This window comes from Brienomyrus brachyistius, chromosome 18, assembly GCF_023856365.1.
Source record: "Brienomyrus brachyistius isolate T26 chromosome 18, BBRACH_0.4, whole genome shotgun sequence".
Lineage (NCBI taxonomy): Eukaryota > Metazoa > Chordata > Actinopteri > Osteoglossiformes > Mormyridae > Brienomyrus > Brienomyrus brachyistius.
This window is the reverse complement of record NC_064550.1, coordinates 11314617-11329609: the sequence shown is the minus strand read 5'-3', so window position 1 is coordinate 11329609 and position 14993 is coordinate 11314617. Positions and strand designations below refer to the sequence as shown.

At 40.8% G+C, this 14993-nt stretch overlaps 1 protein-coding gene across 2 annotated transcripts; it reads right to left on the bottom strand.

The window, feature by feature from the left end:
- Positions 1–81: 81 nt before the first annotated feature.
- Positions 82–6928, bottom strand: LOC125712777 (cornifelin homolog B-like). Of its 2 annotated transcripts, none has more exons than XM_048983213.1 (5): positions 6718–6928; positions 6175–6301; positions 5906–6060; positions 4499–4652; positions 82–1658 (listed from the first exon to the last, which is right to left on the bottom strand). In XM_048983213.1, exons 2-4 carry the CDS (start codon positions 6278–6280, stop codon positions 4527–4529), a joined length of 387 nt encoding a protein of 128 aa, XP_048839170.1. In that variant the 5' UTR covers positions 6281–6301; positions 6718–6928; the 3' UTR covers positions 82–1658; positions 4499–4526. The 2 variants fall into 2 exon arrangements, with proteins under 2 accessions (XP_048839170.1, XP_048839169.1); XM_048983212.1 differs by having other exon boundaries at positions 6762–6922.
- Between the last annotated feature and the right edge of the window lie 8065 nt (positions 6929–14993).

Genomic DNA, 14993 nt, shown 5'->3' with positions numbered 1-14993 from the left:
CCGAAAAGCTCTGCGTCGGAATGATGTTTTAATTTTAATGTTAAATTACCGACCACATAATTTAGCATTAACACACGAACGTTGCAACTACATGCTTTTTATTTGACCAGAATCGACCAGAACATGTGATTGTGACGCGGTTTGTTAAGAGGAAATGCACTGTACACAAATACTAGGCAATCACAAATACCTCTGCTCCACTGGTTGGACTGGATTGACAGCAGTGATTAGGCTAAGGCTCCATGAAAAGAAAATGATCCCACTAAAATAAGCCACAAAAAATACTTATTTAGAGTTTGTAGGGGGTGTTGGTGACATAGGTGGGTATTTAGGCCCCTATTGTTCATGTTAAAGTTTTTTACTAAGTGACACAGCACAAGGTCCAAGCTATTTGCCCCGGAAGATGAGTAACAGACGCCAAAGCACAACATATAAAGGTCTGTTTTGTTAATAACTAGTGTGCACATACGTGAAGGAATGTAGTTCAACTGGAATATTTTTCTAGTTGATCACGTGAATTCCACATAGCAGAGGCCTGAGCGCTACGCTAGCAGGCTGTAACATCCACCCACATTTCAGTATTGCATCCACCCTTCCTGCTCAGATTTACTTACGTGCATATAAATAAATGTCATATGTAATGTAACACATATTTATCATGACAGACAACACCATTCCACACAGTTCGGTGACAGTGGCTACAATGTTGTTGTTTTCTCAGTAGGAAGCGATAAGTGTTGTGTTTAGGTGGAAAGAGTTAACGAAGTAAAAAGTGAATGTGGGTGAAACGCAAGTTGTGTGCTGGTCCTTGAATGCAGGGCGACCACCTAATCCTTGTCAGGAGGTCCAACACGAGCTGCTTCAGGTTCTGCCAGTTACCTTAAAAGGCTTCCTTGCTTAGCTAAATTGTTTGTTTGCCTTTTAATGGGGTTTGTTTCCTTGATTGATTCATCCAGCTGTTTCACATTAACATTAGTGACACGTGCATGATTATAGGAGACTGACCAATCAGCACACAGCAAGAACTCAGGGCTTAAGTAAAATCCAGGCCCTTTTGATTGAAATGGTCGAAATAGTAGTTTACAAACCCTGTCTTAGCTCAAAGTGTCTCTCCTGACATGGATTAGGTGGTCACCCTACTAATCCCCAGTGTGTCTGGGGTACAGTGCCATGGACATATAAAACAAAGCACAGGTACTGTTGAATATTCTAACTCAAATGCGCATAATTTTTACACCTAACATCTGCACCAAGTGTGATAAAGAACTAAAGGTGAACACATCAAAACAAACAAAAGTCATGCAAACAAGTACAAATGCAGACGTGCACACAACCGAAGACATGAACAAAATATGTAAGTGTAGCCCAAAACCAAAATTTTAGCTGAAAAGTTACAAACATGTTCTCCAACATAATCGATCAACAACAACAAAAAAAAAACACTCAATCTTTTCCGTAAATCCTTTCCGTAAACGAGGCAGGACTTCCTTCCACTGGGCAAATAAAAAGTTTCGTCATAGGTCATTAACTTTCCGATCTGGTCCCGGCATCGCAAGAAAATGGATATGGCTGTACTCAATTATGAGGTGTAATTACATCTGTGGCCGTCTGCTGGTGAAGAAGGTCATTACCGCTCGGCTTTGTCTTTAGTGAGGCAGCTGTTGAGAAAAGATGGGGGAGGGTAAGAAAGACTGGGTCAGGACAGGTCACAAGATGCAGCTGAGGTAGAATCACTCAGAAAAGAATAGGAACCATGACTACACAGACTGAAGGAACATGGAACACTGTCACATGCATAGACAACACATGACACTCACCAGACATAACCACAGACAAACGCTCTCACACAGCTGACGGCAGACGAATGAAACAGAAATACATAAATATTACCAGTGGCAAAGCCAAATAAGGTCCCATCCAAACGAAAGTTGTATTTTGTGCTTCAAATTAAGAGCTATTAAAAAATTACATCTTGTGCAGTATTTTTGGAAGTACAGACAACATAACACCGTTAGAGTATTATGTCCAGTTTCTGAAATGTAGTCCATGATGGGATCATATCAGCTCTGTTCGTCAGTTACAGGGTTTGTATAAAAAATCTAACTCATATATGGGTTGCATACAGCTATGCAATGCAGGCTGGTGATAGACTTCTCTCCATTTCCTCGTCTTTCCCAATAGTGTTGGCCTCAGTTCAGGCAGTTAAGGCTCTGCATTTCGTTCGCCAGCTCCTTTCCACTACACATTTGCCTCCGCATACCTCTCCCTCTCTCTCTCATGCTTAGTTGTACAAAGTATCGGTGTTTATTTCTTTGCAAAGTTGAAAATTAATTGCTGAGGAATTATCTCATTCACGTAATTATTTTACTAGATGCCGGAGGTTTCGTAAATGAATAGAATAATAAAAATAGAAGAAAATGGGGAAAAAAATGCTCACTGTGGAATTTGAGAGTATAAAATAGTGACCCACCCTATTTCACCCATTTGTACATTTCTGGCCACGCCACTGTCACACACTCGTAGAAACACAACCAACAACACAGTCACATATGACCAAGACGACACAAAAAGGAGTTATACATACACACCATCACACACGCAACTGACATCAAACATGTGAAACAATGTCAACTACATTCCCAACACAACCACCAAGTTCACATTCAAGTCTCAGTTCTTAAATAGACACAAAATAAAGCAATATTCCAGTTTGCTGATAGGGTACTTCAAGGGGGGAAACCTCACATATAGGAAACCTGAATATGTGTAAGGTGCCTTAGCTGATTGGTGGGTTGGTCAGGGGAATTCCCCAATCAGAAGTGGACTTTTTCTTGTTCATGGAATTTGGCCCTCAGGAAAATAATGGGTGGTGACCCCAGTCCTCATCTGGTCTAGCCTAATGACCCACCTTATTCCTTGGTCAGTAAATCATGGCAGAAATTTGCAACGACATGCTGTTTATTGCCTTGTAGAGTTAGTTTAAGTTCTGTGAGTAAAACGATTTGTATATCATTTTACATTATACAGAAAGTATATTTAGTTATTTGTGAAGTTGCGTGTGAAGTTGCACGCAATTCTGAGATGTTCCAAGCCCCATGGACCGCGGAAATCCTCTGAATTGGGGTGGGGCATAATCTCAGGTCCACTTGTCTGTTTGCTTTTATAACTCGATTGCTTTAATAACTCGATTACAAGGCGTCCTCGACGCAAATTCTTTGCTTTGATGCTTCATTTAGTCCACAAGACTATTTGCTGCTGTTTGATAACCGTGCGATCCTCCCACGGAGGATTATTACTGTCGCACAGTGTGCTTACGATGGATTAAGTGTAGCAGAGCGGTAGAAAAGACAGAGTGGCGACACTCCCTTGTAAAAAAAAGAATTTCTGACAAAAGTCCGGGTCGCGAGGACGGTGAATAGTTCCAAACGTTGACAGTCACAGCATAGAATCACGTTCATTTCCATTGCTTACCAAGCACTTTAAGCGGTATGTTGATAAAATAACAAAAAAAACATTTAATATATTAGCTGTCATTGATATACTAAATATTATGTTGTATATATGTGCTATCAAATTTATGGCAAAATTATTTTGTGGTAATTTATTTCCTAAAATATATGCCGTTGTGGCAAAGTGCCTGTATTTCTACATGCGCGTTTCAAGTGCCGCGTTTATGCGCAATTACTTACAATATAATTGTAAGAAAATAAAAACTTCTATTTGTCCATATTTACCTATATATATATTTTTTTTACCTGTATTGCCCCCACCCCCCACTCTTTGTCTCTAAAGTGCGAGGTGTTAGTGGGACATTACATAAAGTGGCAGTTTTTTTTTACAATGTTTGCCCAATTTGATGCCGAAAATGTTTTTAAACCACTGGAAATGGTCACACTTCCCAATAGTGTGTGTGATTCTCACTGAGTTACACATTGTAACCCCACTCCTGAGTATCTGAACATCCAAGGAAGTGAGGGGTTCTCTGCACAGTGTTCGTCCTTTTTTTCCTTCTCTCTCACCAATACTGCGATTTCACGAGTGTTAACTGAAGCGCTTATCCTCCTCCCATCCATCCCTGAAAACGGGAACATCCCAAATAAACCTCCGTAGTCTATCATGGAATCATTGTATCACATTGTTCTGTTTCCCAAGCTCCCCCAATATCTCCTTACACCACATATATGAACATATGTAAAGTCAAAATATTTGCAAGATTTACTAAATTTTTATTTTAAGGGTTAAATTGTATTTAGTTGCATTTAGCAGTGTTAGAGGTACTCGTAGCAGCTAATGACAATATCAACATATTGATTTTCCTGTGTTTGTAATACTTGGCTGTGCAGAGATGTGGCACTAAGGGTCTGGAATGCCCTCATATTTTTTTTTACTACTTTAAGTGTTATATAGAGATGTAAAAATTGGAAAATGACTTCAGGCTAAACAGGCAGTGAGCTGTTTTGGACCAGAAGCTGATGAAGGTAAGTAATTCAAAACTGACCACAGAGGATTGATGACAGTTAAAAGCTTCATTGTTTAACTCTGGCGTTGATGAGGGTGATCGGTCGGAATCGCGCTTTCATCTCTCTTGATATCTGGCACCAGGTGCAGGGACCACAGCAAGTGGCATATAAGCAGTCATTACACATGGTGTCCTAAAACAGAGAGAGTCATCACACATGGTGTCCTAAAACAGAGAGAGTCATCACACATGGTGTCCTAAAACAGAGAGAGTCATCACACATGGTGTCCTAAAACAGAGAGAGTCATCACACACGGTGTCCTAAAACAGAGAGAGTCATCACACATGGTGTCCTAAAACAGAGAGAGTCATCACACACGGTGTCCTAAAACAGAGAGAGTCATCACACATGGTGTCCTAACACAGAGAGAGTCATCACACATGGTGTCCTACAACAGAGAGAGTCATCACACATAGTGTCCTAATACAGAGACAGTAATCACACATGGTGTCCTAAAAGAGTCATCACACATGGTGTCCTAAAACAGAGAGAGTCATCACACATGGTGTCCTAAAACAAAGAGAGTCATCACACATGGTGTCCTAAAAGAGTCATCACACATGGTGTCCTAAAACAGAGAGAGTCATCACACATGGTGTCCTAAAAGAGTCATCACACATGGTGTCCTAAAACAGAGAGAGTCATCACACATGGTGTCCTACAACAGAGAGAGTCATCACACATAGTGTCCTAATACAGAGACAGTAATCACACATGGTGTCCTAAAAGAGTCATCACACATGGTGTCCTAAAACAGAGAGAGTCATCACACATGGTGTCCTAAAACAAAGAGAGTCATCACACATGGTGTCCTAAAAGAGTCATCACACATGGTGTCCTAAAACAGAGAGAGTCATCACACATGGTGTCCTAAAAGAGTCATCACACATGGTGTCCTAAAACAGAGAGAGTCATCACACATGGTGTCCTACAACAGAGAGAGTCATCACACATAGTGTCCTAATACAGAGACAGTAATCACACATGGTGTCCTAAAAGAGTCATCACACATGGTGTCCTAAAACAGAGAGAGTCATCACACATGGTGTCCTAAAAGAATCACACATGGTGTCCTAAAACAGAGAGAGTCATCACACATGGTGTCCTAAAAGAGTCATCACACATGGTGTCCTAAAACAGAGAGTCATCACACATGGTGTCCTAATACAGCGAGAGAGCTGGTCATTACATATGGTGCCCTATTTCAGAGACAGCCATTACAAATGGAATCCAAGTCATTGCACATGGTGTTCTAATACAAGAAGATACTTAGAATACCACAATGCCACCTCTCAGCTTGGCCATCCATTCATCCATCTATCCAAGGCAACATTCCCATACAACAATAGAACCGGAAGACTGATTAGAACGGTGTGTGTTCCTACCCTGATGCCATAGTGCCGCCGCACAGAGACCCGCATTGCATAGGTGATGGGAGGCACTATTCCACAGACATCGAGTAATGGCAAGCACAGACACTCGCCGTGGGTCCTGGCAGTCCGGCAGGCATAGCAGGGCAAGCACCAGAAAGCAAAGCAGCCTGGGGACGACATACAGGCATTAGATGAGACATGCCCACACACAGAGATACTTTCATGTCAGGCCACTGACAGGCACACACCAGCATACATGGCATGGCTTTTAATGCACTTACAATCAGCCTTGTCCTGACAGCAGTCACAGATCCCAGAGCTCCATTCAGGGGAGTCAAATCTTTCCATCACTGGCTGGGGCTGCTCAAAGACGATCTTCGTTGCCATAGTTACTAATACCCAGGCAAACTACAAAGTATATTTGTCAGCAAGAGCAAAATGGAATTTAGATGTTTTAACTGCACCTGTGTTATGCAACATTTCATATTTAGCTACGTTATACTGTAAAAACATGATCATGAATCCAGAAGACAGCACGAATTGAACACTAATGAACAAAATGCCTGGAAGGAAATCCTTATACTGAAAATGCTGAAAACCGCTGGACGACGACAGTGGCAACCAGTGCGCGGCAAAATTGTCAAGCGTATTCATATCGCCTTATGTAAAATCGCCGCTGAATGTTAAATATAGAAGATTTTATTCGTAGCCGATTAAATATAAATTAAATCTAACATTCGCACTTTAACAGGAAAACTGGTAATCATTAACGTTTACTTTCATGAGATTTACTTTCAAGCGATTATAAATAATAGGTATTGTACCTTGTTTTAGGCCTATCTTGAAACAAGCGAAAAGCCAGCCTTACCCGTGTGGCAGTGATCTTAAAAAGGGAAGCGTCGTGATTAAGAAAAATGAAACCCCAAACTGGAACGGTGGCGTTTTATTCGAAATGAGAGGGAAAAAAATGGGGTGATGTATTTAAGCTATGTACCAAGTGGCCCATCTAGTCGGACCTGTCCTCTTAGCGTGATGCTGCAGTTGCGTTAGCTTCTCACTAGACCTACAGGTTTCCATGTAGGCCGATACTAATTGTCATAAACAGCGGCACTGTCTTTGATCCTTTCCCCCTCGTATTGCGCTCCATGGTTGATCTAAAAGTAACATTTAAACGCTGTGTAACGGTGCAAGAAGGAGCGCAGTTAGCTGCGGAGCGCCGGTTGGGACTTTGGAAAGTATGAAAATATATAATTGAAAGCGTAAGTAGTGAAAGCATACAAGCTGTGCTTTATCGTTGAAGTGAATCCACATTTTCTGTTATTGTCGATTCTAAGTTAAAAAAAAATCAATAGGGATCCAGCAGTAACGATGCTTGGACCCCCTAATAAACAACCACTGAAATAAATGAAGTGACATTAACAATTTATGTAAATGAGTCAGCATAAAGTTTAACATAATGAAGGTAAATAAAAAAAAAAAAAAAACTAAATCCGGCTTCCGTTTCGGGAAATGTTCATGGTTAGAACAGGTATAGGCTTCCTAGGGTCATTGGCGTTTTAATCTATGCTAAAGGGACTAAAATGTCTTTTTTTTCTTTATCGAAAGGGAGTTACGGCGCTTCGCGTGGTATTCTACGTAAACAATGCATTCTGATTGTATCGCGGGTAATGTCGGAAACATGAGACATCACCTCGAGGTAGGAATCTGGGAAGCAAAACACGACAAAAAAACAAAAAAAACAAAACGAAACCTGAAGCCAAACACAACCGATACCAGCCGGCAGCTTTGGGAAAGTTTCTTTTGAAATTTAATAGGCTACGTATTACCAGTCTTCCTGTTAAAATGTAATAATGTAACCATTTTAATCCATTTATCAGATTAATGTAACTTATTATATTACTTCTGTGACAAATGTTTTAAACTGGCCAACAGTCGGTTCTAGGGATTGTAACTGGGGCGGCGGCAAAGAAGGTGGCTAGGGCGTGTTATTAATGTGCACGCACAGTGCGTGAATTTTTTTATATGCATTAATATAGTAATCGAAATGCACTAACATATCAATTGATGACCAACAATCAGCTATGGCACTGGCACATATTACGCATAGTCAGTTATCCTATGTGAGGTCATAACACACACACACATATGTGTGTGTGTGTGTGTGTGTGTGTGTGTGTGTGTGTGTGTGTGTGGTGGACTGATATCTCGTTCTAGCAGAGATCGCCTCTGTTCTTAGCACAGGACTTGGCACACAGAAAGGCTCGAAACAAAAATGATCGGTATGCGTCTATGCCTGCGGACATAAAACTGCCTGGCTTGCTTTTTGCAGAATATTACAGCTGGAACTGAATGTCGAATATGCAGCTAACTTTACCGCAGTTATTGACTTCTCATGGACAATGGAGGGTGCTTGGTGACAATATCCAATTATTCATTTATTTTCCAGTCCAGCCGAGAGATATCCCCCCTTCAGCGTGTCCTAGGTCTCCCGGTTGGACATACCCTGGGACCCAAAAAGCACCAAACAGGTTCTGCTACAACACCCAATACTGCTTTTCTCTCCCGCCTTTCCTTTGGTCTTCCTTTTATTTCACCTGTAGTCTTTGGAAAATTCAAATCAGGTGCAGATTAGGGAGGATCGGCCAATGAGGCATAGGACACACAAAAAGGATAATTGCTTCTTAACTGGCTTGTAATTCCACGACAGAGCCAAAAGAGAAAAAAACCTTACCGTAATGGATGGATGGATGGATGGATGACCGTAACAACGAGAGGCGGCTGTGTTGCGCTCCTTCCGGATGTCTGATCTCTAAGCGCACACACCCTGCGGAGGAAACTCATTTCTGTCGCTTGTATCCACGATCGCATTCTATCGGTCACTATCCAAAGCTTGCGACCATAGGTGAGGGTAGGATTGTAGATCGACCGGTAAATCGATAGCTTTGCCTTCTGGCTCAGCTCCCCTCTAGTAACACTTTACTTGAGGGTGCTCAAATTAATATAGTATCATGCTATTACTTAACCGAAAAATAAGTCTTAGTTACATATTGATCTCATGTTAGTTCAATATCAATGAATTGGGACACATCTTTTATGTGAAGCAATTACTATATTTGTTTCTGTATCTCTTAATTCTGTACACATTTGTGAACTATTGAAGAAACTACTGAAGGAACAAGTAATAAAAAACAAGTAAAATACTGATCATGTTTGTTAATGAATCATCAATAATCTTTTATCTCAAGCAGTTACTATATTTCTTTATGATTTATTATTCATTAGTAACTCAGTTACTACTAAGTATTTTTTCCCCCTTTTGGACAGAACGGTTCGCTAAGCTGCAGTACAAACGAGGCTGCACCGATCCGCCAGTCGATCTCAAGCTACCTTCTTCCCGCTCTCGTAAACAGATGCCATGTAAATCCATCCATCCATCCATTTTCCAAACCGCTTATCCTACTGGGTCGCGGGGGGTCCGGAGCCTATCCCGGAAGCAATGGGCACGAGGCAGGGAACAACCCAGGATGGGGGGCCAGCCCATCGCAGGGCATGCCATGTAAATGATAATTTAAATTATAATTTAAGATTGGATCTGAAAGTTATGAACTTTCTGTAGTTTCTCACCCCAGGGCAAAACATATCTATTAATCATCATTTAAATTGCATCTTAAATTATAATTTAAATAATAATTTAAATGACATATTTAATAGACCTAGCTAAAATGATTTTTTTAAAAAATCAAATATCTCGTGAGTCTTTACAGGAATTATGAGTCAGGAAGTTTGTTTTTCCGTAACGACGAGTGTCGGAAATCTTTCATAGGTGGCATAGCTGGTTCGTAGACACAGTCACTGCTGCCATCTACTGTGCAATGTGTGCCGTACAGAATTCTGCTGGAATTTAACATCCACTATGGCGCTTTAGCAGCTGGTCTTGGATCAATTTAACACGGATTGCTGAGATTAAAATTCATGATGAGCAAACAGTCGGAAATCCGATGATTTTATATGGATGTCATATGACTGAATGTGATTATAGCTAGATTCAAGAGAAAAGTGATTTAATTATCCGTTGCAGTATAATCGAAGCTCTGTGAAACAACTTTAACGCTAGATTTAGAATATATTACAGGTACTTCATATGGAGTCACAGAGGAATACCATAAAAAGCGTAAATCTGTAAAGGAATAAGGAAATAAATGTTGAGTAGGAAAATAAAATAAATACAAACAAATAAAAGAATAAGAAAAATGCTTTTAAAAATTACTTTCCACCTATTGTTTTGATTTTTTTCTGTATAGTTTTTTTTTATCTTGTTTATCCCTTTTGTTTTTTTCTCGAAAAGCCAAGCTGTCAATCAAGTGGCTTTGGGCAGGCCTTCCCGCCGGGCCACGCCCCCTCAGACGGACTGAGTATCTGCTTGACGTAAAGGCAACAGAACTCGATAGGGATCCGTTCAACTTCCCAAAGGACCAGTGAACCACAGACATTTACATACGGCCTGTGATCCGCTTTCCTGCGGGCAAATTATGTATAAAACTTTTAAATATATCTGGCTGTCTGAACTGTTTTTGTGGAGTATCCCCTAATGGTAAGCTGGGATTACATTGGCTAACTATCAGTAACTAATCATCCCCCTTTGTCTATAGAACACAAGGCTCAGTTTGGCCCTTCGACAAAAAGCATTAACAATAGAGAAAAGATAATAGAGAAAAGGCCAAAGTATACAAAGAAAGCAAAAGCAATACAGAGCAATAAAAACACTTTCATTTTCTTATTTGATTTTTATTTGTATTTATGTTACCTTCTTGTGCAACATTTATTTATTTATTCTTTTGCAGATTCTTTTTTTTATGGCACTCCTGTGACTCCATAACTACTATAACATTCATCCCAGTGAGGTAATTAGGTAGCTTTCATATATCCTCTCTACTCCATGACAGAGACAGATCATACATGTAAAGACATACATTCCATCAAATGTGGTCCTGTTTACCGTGTTTCCAGAGCCCTCGATGGTGTGGCTATTAACCTGGTGAGCTGAGGCCTAGAAGACGATGCTGACAAATATGATGCTTTAACGATTTTTAAGAGGTGCATCCTTTTCTGAAATACAGTCATTACAGAAATACGAGTAAAATTACTGACAGGACTTGACTAGGCTACACAGGTTTACACTGCTGTCGTGCTCTTTATTACACATGCAACACGCACACAGCAACAAAACCCCAAAACATCACCGTATTTAGACAGCAGTGAACTACCTGTACTGTAGTTTCCTTTGTTAGAGTTTTCACTGTTATAATGTCTCATAAATGCCAACTTCCAGCAATCCAAGAATTAACTTAAGTGGTGGCGGTAAGGAAAATGCACTGATCACAGCGCTTTGCTGCACCCAGCACACGGCAATGCACCTCAGGGATGAGAACCTGAGTGCAGCCGTACGGCATTTGACACCTAAGCACCACACTAGTCCGAGTGGGATTTTTTTAGACATGCAATACGCATAAATCCCCACTAAAAACAGGATGGCTGTATTTTTACCGATAAATAGGACATTTTTTAAAAAAAATAACCCGTTAACAATACACAACTACAGCTTTTACCATTCAAAACTGCCAGACTCTCTTTCCTCTCTAGCTAGAAAAGCTCGACGCTTCCGGTGACCCCGTTAAAATTATTAAAAGTTTTATTATGCCTTAAAACGTATTTAAAATATCGCATTAATAAATTCATGTAATGTATTTTATTCTTTTAAAGAGTATTGATTCCAATTTGGTGCCATATGCTTTTATCTTGTAGGCCGTAGGATAGCTCCATTTCTACCAGCCATAGGCCGTGGTACGTCTATGATATTATGCTTAAATTCTTTATTAATTATCGTTGGCTATATGCGTTATAACCCATCTTGTACTTCTTTTACACACGTTTACTTATTTTATACACACTTCAAAATTCAGAAAACGAGTTGCCTCAGCTGTTTCCAATAAAAGACAGTGGTTTGTCGTTATCGTGGCTGCACGCACAAGCGCGACATGGAGAGAGCGAGCGAGTTATTTTAACAAGGATCGCCCGCGTTATTCCTTGATTCTTGTTGCCGAAATGCTTAGGATGTTATATTTTAAATAACACAGTAGTCGAAAAAGAGTTTTATTACTTAAAAAAACTATGTGGTTAAAGGGGCTTATTTGAAATAAAAGAGCAGCATGTGTCGCCATTTTGAAATGTGTCTGCGTGAGTGCGCATGCGCAAGATTGTTGCCGTCTCGGGCAATCATCTCCTGGTGGGGTCTCCCAAGGCAAAACGGTCTCAGGTGAGGGACCAGACAAAGAGCAATCAGAAAAACCCCTGATGAGAAAGAGTAATAGCAAGGTCTCATTTCCCTCGGCCGGACTAGGGTCACTGGGGCCCCACCCTGGAGCCAGACCTGGGGGAGGGGCCCATTGACGAGCGCCTGGTGACTGGGCCTTGGCCCGTGTTCCCAGGCACATTGCATGAGTATAAAAAATCTCATAATGTTGGAACTGTTATTACAGTTAATACTTTTACTTAGCACAGATGCCAGAGATGGACAGGGGAAGTCACCAGTACACACATCGAACACCATCAGGGGAGAATCACAAACACACCAAAATTGGAATACATGATTTTTATAATATATATAATATATATAATTCTTTATTTCACAAGAACATAACTACATATCATTATTTGCGCAAGTATTTTCGCTATATACAATCGAGTGCAATGCATACTGGTCCGCAAGAGGTTAAACCCCATGACGTCACAAAAAGAATTTCATATCCACACCTATGCCGTTTTACTTCTCTGCATTTGCACTCTTGATGTTGCCTAAATGGCTCTTTTCCTATTGCACCCTAGCTTTCAGGTAAACCCAACTCCCATTCAAAAACAGTCTCTGTGTCTTCTAGTCGTCCTTTCAACATGTGGCTCTGTGTCTCATCCTATCTGTGTCCGTTGCTTTTTTTTTAAATATAAAGTTCCCTTTTATTATCTAAGCATCTAAACCATGAACGACTGCAACACAAAGGCCACATACACGACAGCCACATGCTGGCTATCTGTTCATCATGCACATTCTGTTGATGACATTATTGTCAATTTAAGAAATGGATGGATTATATTCTCCATATCATTCTATGTACCAAAAGGAAATAAACAAATTCTTTTGTCCAGGTCCAAGAAAGGAGATTTGTTAGCAGAGTGACGGTGAAATTATAAGCCAAATTGCTGAACCACAACACTCAACAGACACTCTCTGCAGCTGGAAAAGTCTGTTTGGGATTATGTGAGCAAACGCCTATCAAAATAACATGAAGAGTTTGAACAGTATGAGTAGGGCTATGTGAATAGCTGTTCTTCCAGCAAGGTACAGACATGAAACCAACTGTCAAACATTCATTTGGGTTCCAAATTGTGTTGCTGTGCAAAGCTTGTACATTCTGACTCATTCAGTTGTAATTATGAGTTCTAGAAGTACAGATCTGCAATGAGTTGATGCCCCGTCTTGGGTAATTCCCTGCCTTGCACCCATAGCTTCCATGATAAGCTCCAGACCCTTATGACCCTGTAAAGGACGAAAGGGTACAGAAAATAGATAGATGGATGGAAGGATGGATGGATGGATGGATGGATGGACAGACAAGAATAAACCACTGCCTCATAATTTGGATCAAAAGTTCTTATAACAACTAGCATCTTACTTGATAAATTTTGAAATTCCCAGGCCGGCAGAGTAGAACAGTGGTTAGCACTGTTATCTCACACCTCTGGGAAAATGGTTTGAGTCTCTGCACCCACTGTATGTGTGTGGAGCTTGCATGTTCCCCCCGTGTCATTCTGCAGTTTGCAAGTTCTCCGCCTATGCAAAGGTTCGAAGTGCCAGCATAAAATACCGTCATAACCTCAGCACACCATTGGTTCACTGAGCCTTGACGTTAGACAACTGCCATGGAGTAACTAAAACTAACAACTGTCAAATCCTTCCATATTACCTGTTCGCTAGCCAGGTAAAACACTTAAGATACAATTTACCAAACACAGAAGTAGTCTCGTTTCTCGACTGACAAAGACCCCCCAAAACCGACATAACTACACACAACCCAATTTCCAAAAATGTTGGGACGCCATATAACACGTAAATAAAAACAGAATGCAACAATTTGCAAATCATATAAAGTCATACATAGCAAATTGAACAAAGACAAAATATGAAATGTTCATGCTGAGAAATGTTGTTGTCTTATGACAAATATATGTTCAATTTGAATTTGATGCCAGCAACAAGTGGGCTAAGCCTGTGTGCCTGTAATCAGAAGGTTGCCGGTTCAAACCCAGCCTCAGCACGTTGCGGGTCCTTAAGTAAGGCCCTTAACCCCCAGCTCCCTGCATGCTGCTATGGGTGGCTGCACTTCGTAGACAACCTACTCTACAAAAAGAGCAAGTTTAGGGAAGCGTAAAGGCAATTTCCCCACAGTGATCAATAAAGTACTGATTATTATCATTGATTATTACCTAATGTTTTCAGTGGGTGACAGGTCTGGACTTCAGGCAGGCCAGTCTAGCATCCGGACTCCTCTACTTCAGAGCCATGCTGGTGTAATACACATAGTATGTGGTTTGCCATTGTCTTGCTGAAATAACAAGGCTTTCTCTGAAAAAGACGTTGCCTGAATGGCAATATATGTTGCTCCAATACCTTTATATATCCCTCAGCATCAATGTTGCCTTCCCAGATGTGCAAGCTACTAATGCGCTAATGCACCCCCATACAATCACGGATGCTGGCTTTTGAACTGTCCGCTGACAACAAGCTGGATGGTCCCTCTCCTCTTTAGCCCGCAAGACGTGACGTCCATGATTTACAAAAAGAAGCTGAAATTTTGATTCGTCAGCCCACAGGACAGTTTTCCATTTTGCCTCAATCCATCTTAAATGTTCTCAGACCCATAAAATTCCCAACTGCCTTGGAACCTTCGACTCTTTGCCCTGGGGGATGACCCGAACACCAAGTGCACCAACTCCCACCCAGTGTACGCTGATTGCTCTCCTGAACCGCAGTTAGGTACGGGCAAAGGAT

Excerpts from the sequence above, each read along its gene's own strand:
- LOC125712777 (XM_048983213.1), bottom strand. The coding sequence starts at position 6,280 with ATGGCAACGAAGATCGTCTTTGAGCAGCCCCAGCCAGTGATGGAAAGA. Across the intron at positions 6,061-6,174 it reads CTGTCAGGACAAGGCTGATT|GCTGCTTTGCTTTCTGGTGC; the intron begins GTAAGTGCATTA and ends TGTCGTCCCCAG. Across the intron at positions 4,653-5,905 it reads GGCGGCACTATGGCATCAGG|GACACCATGTGTAATGACTG; the intron begins GTAGGAACACAC and ends TCTCTGTTTTAG.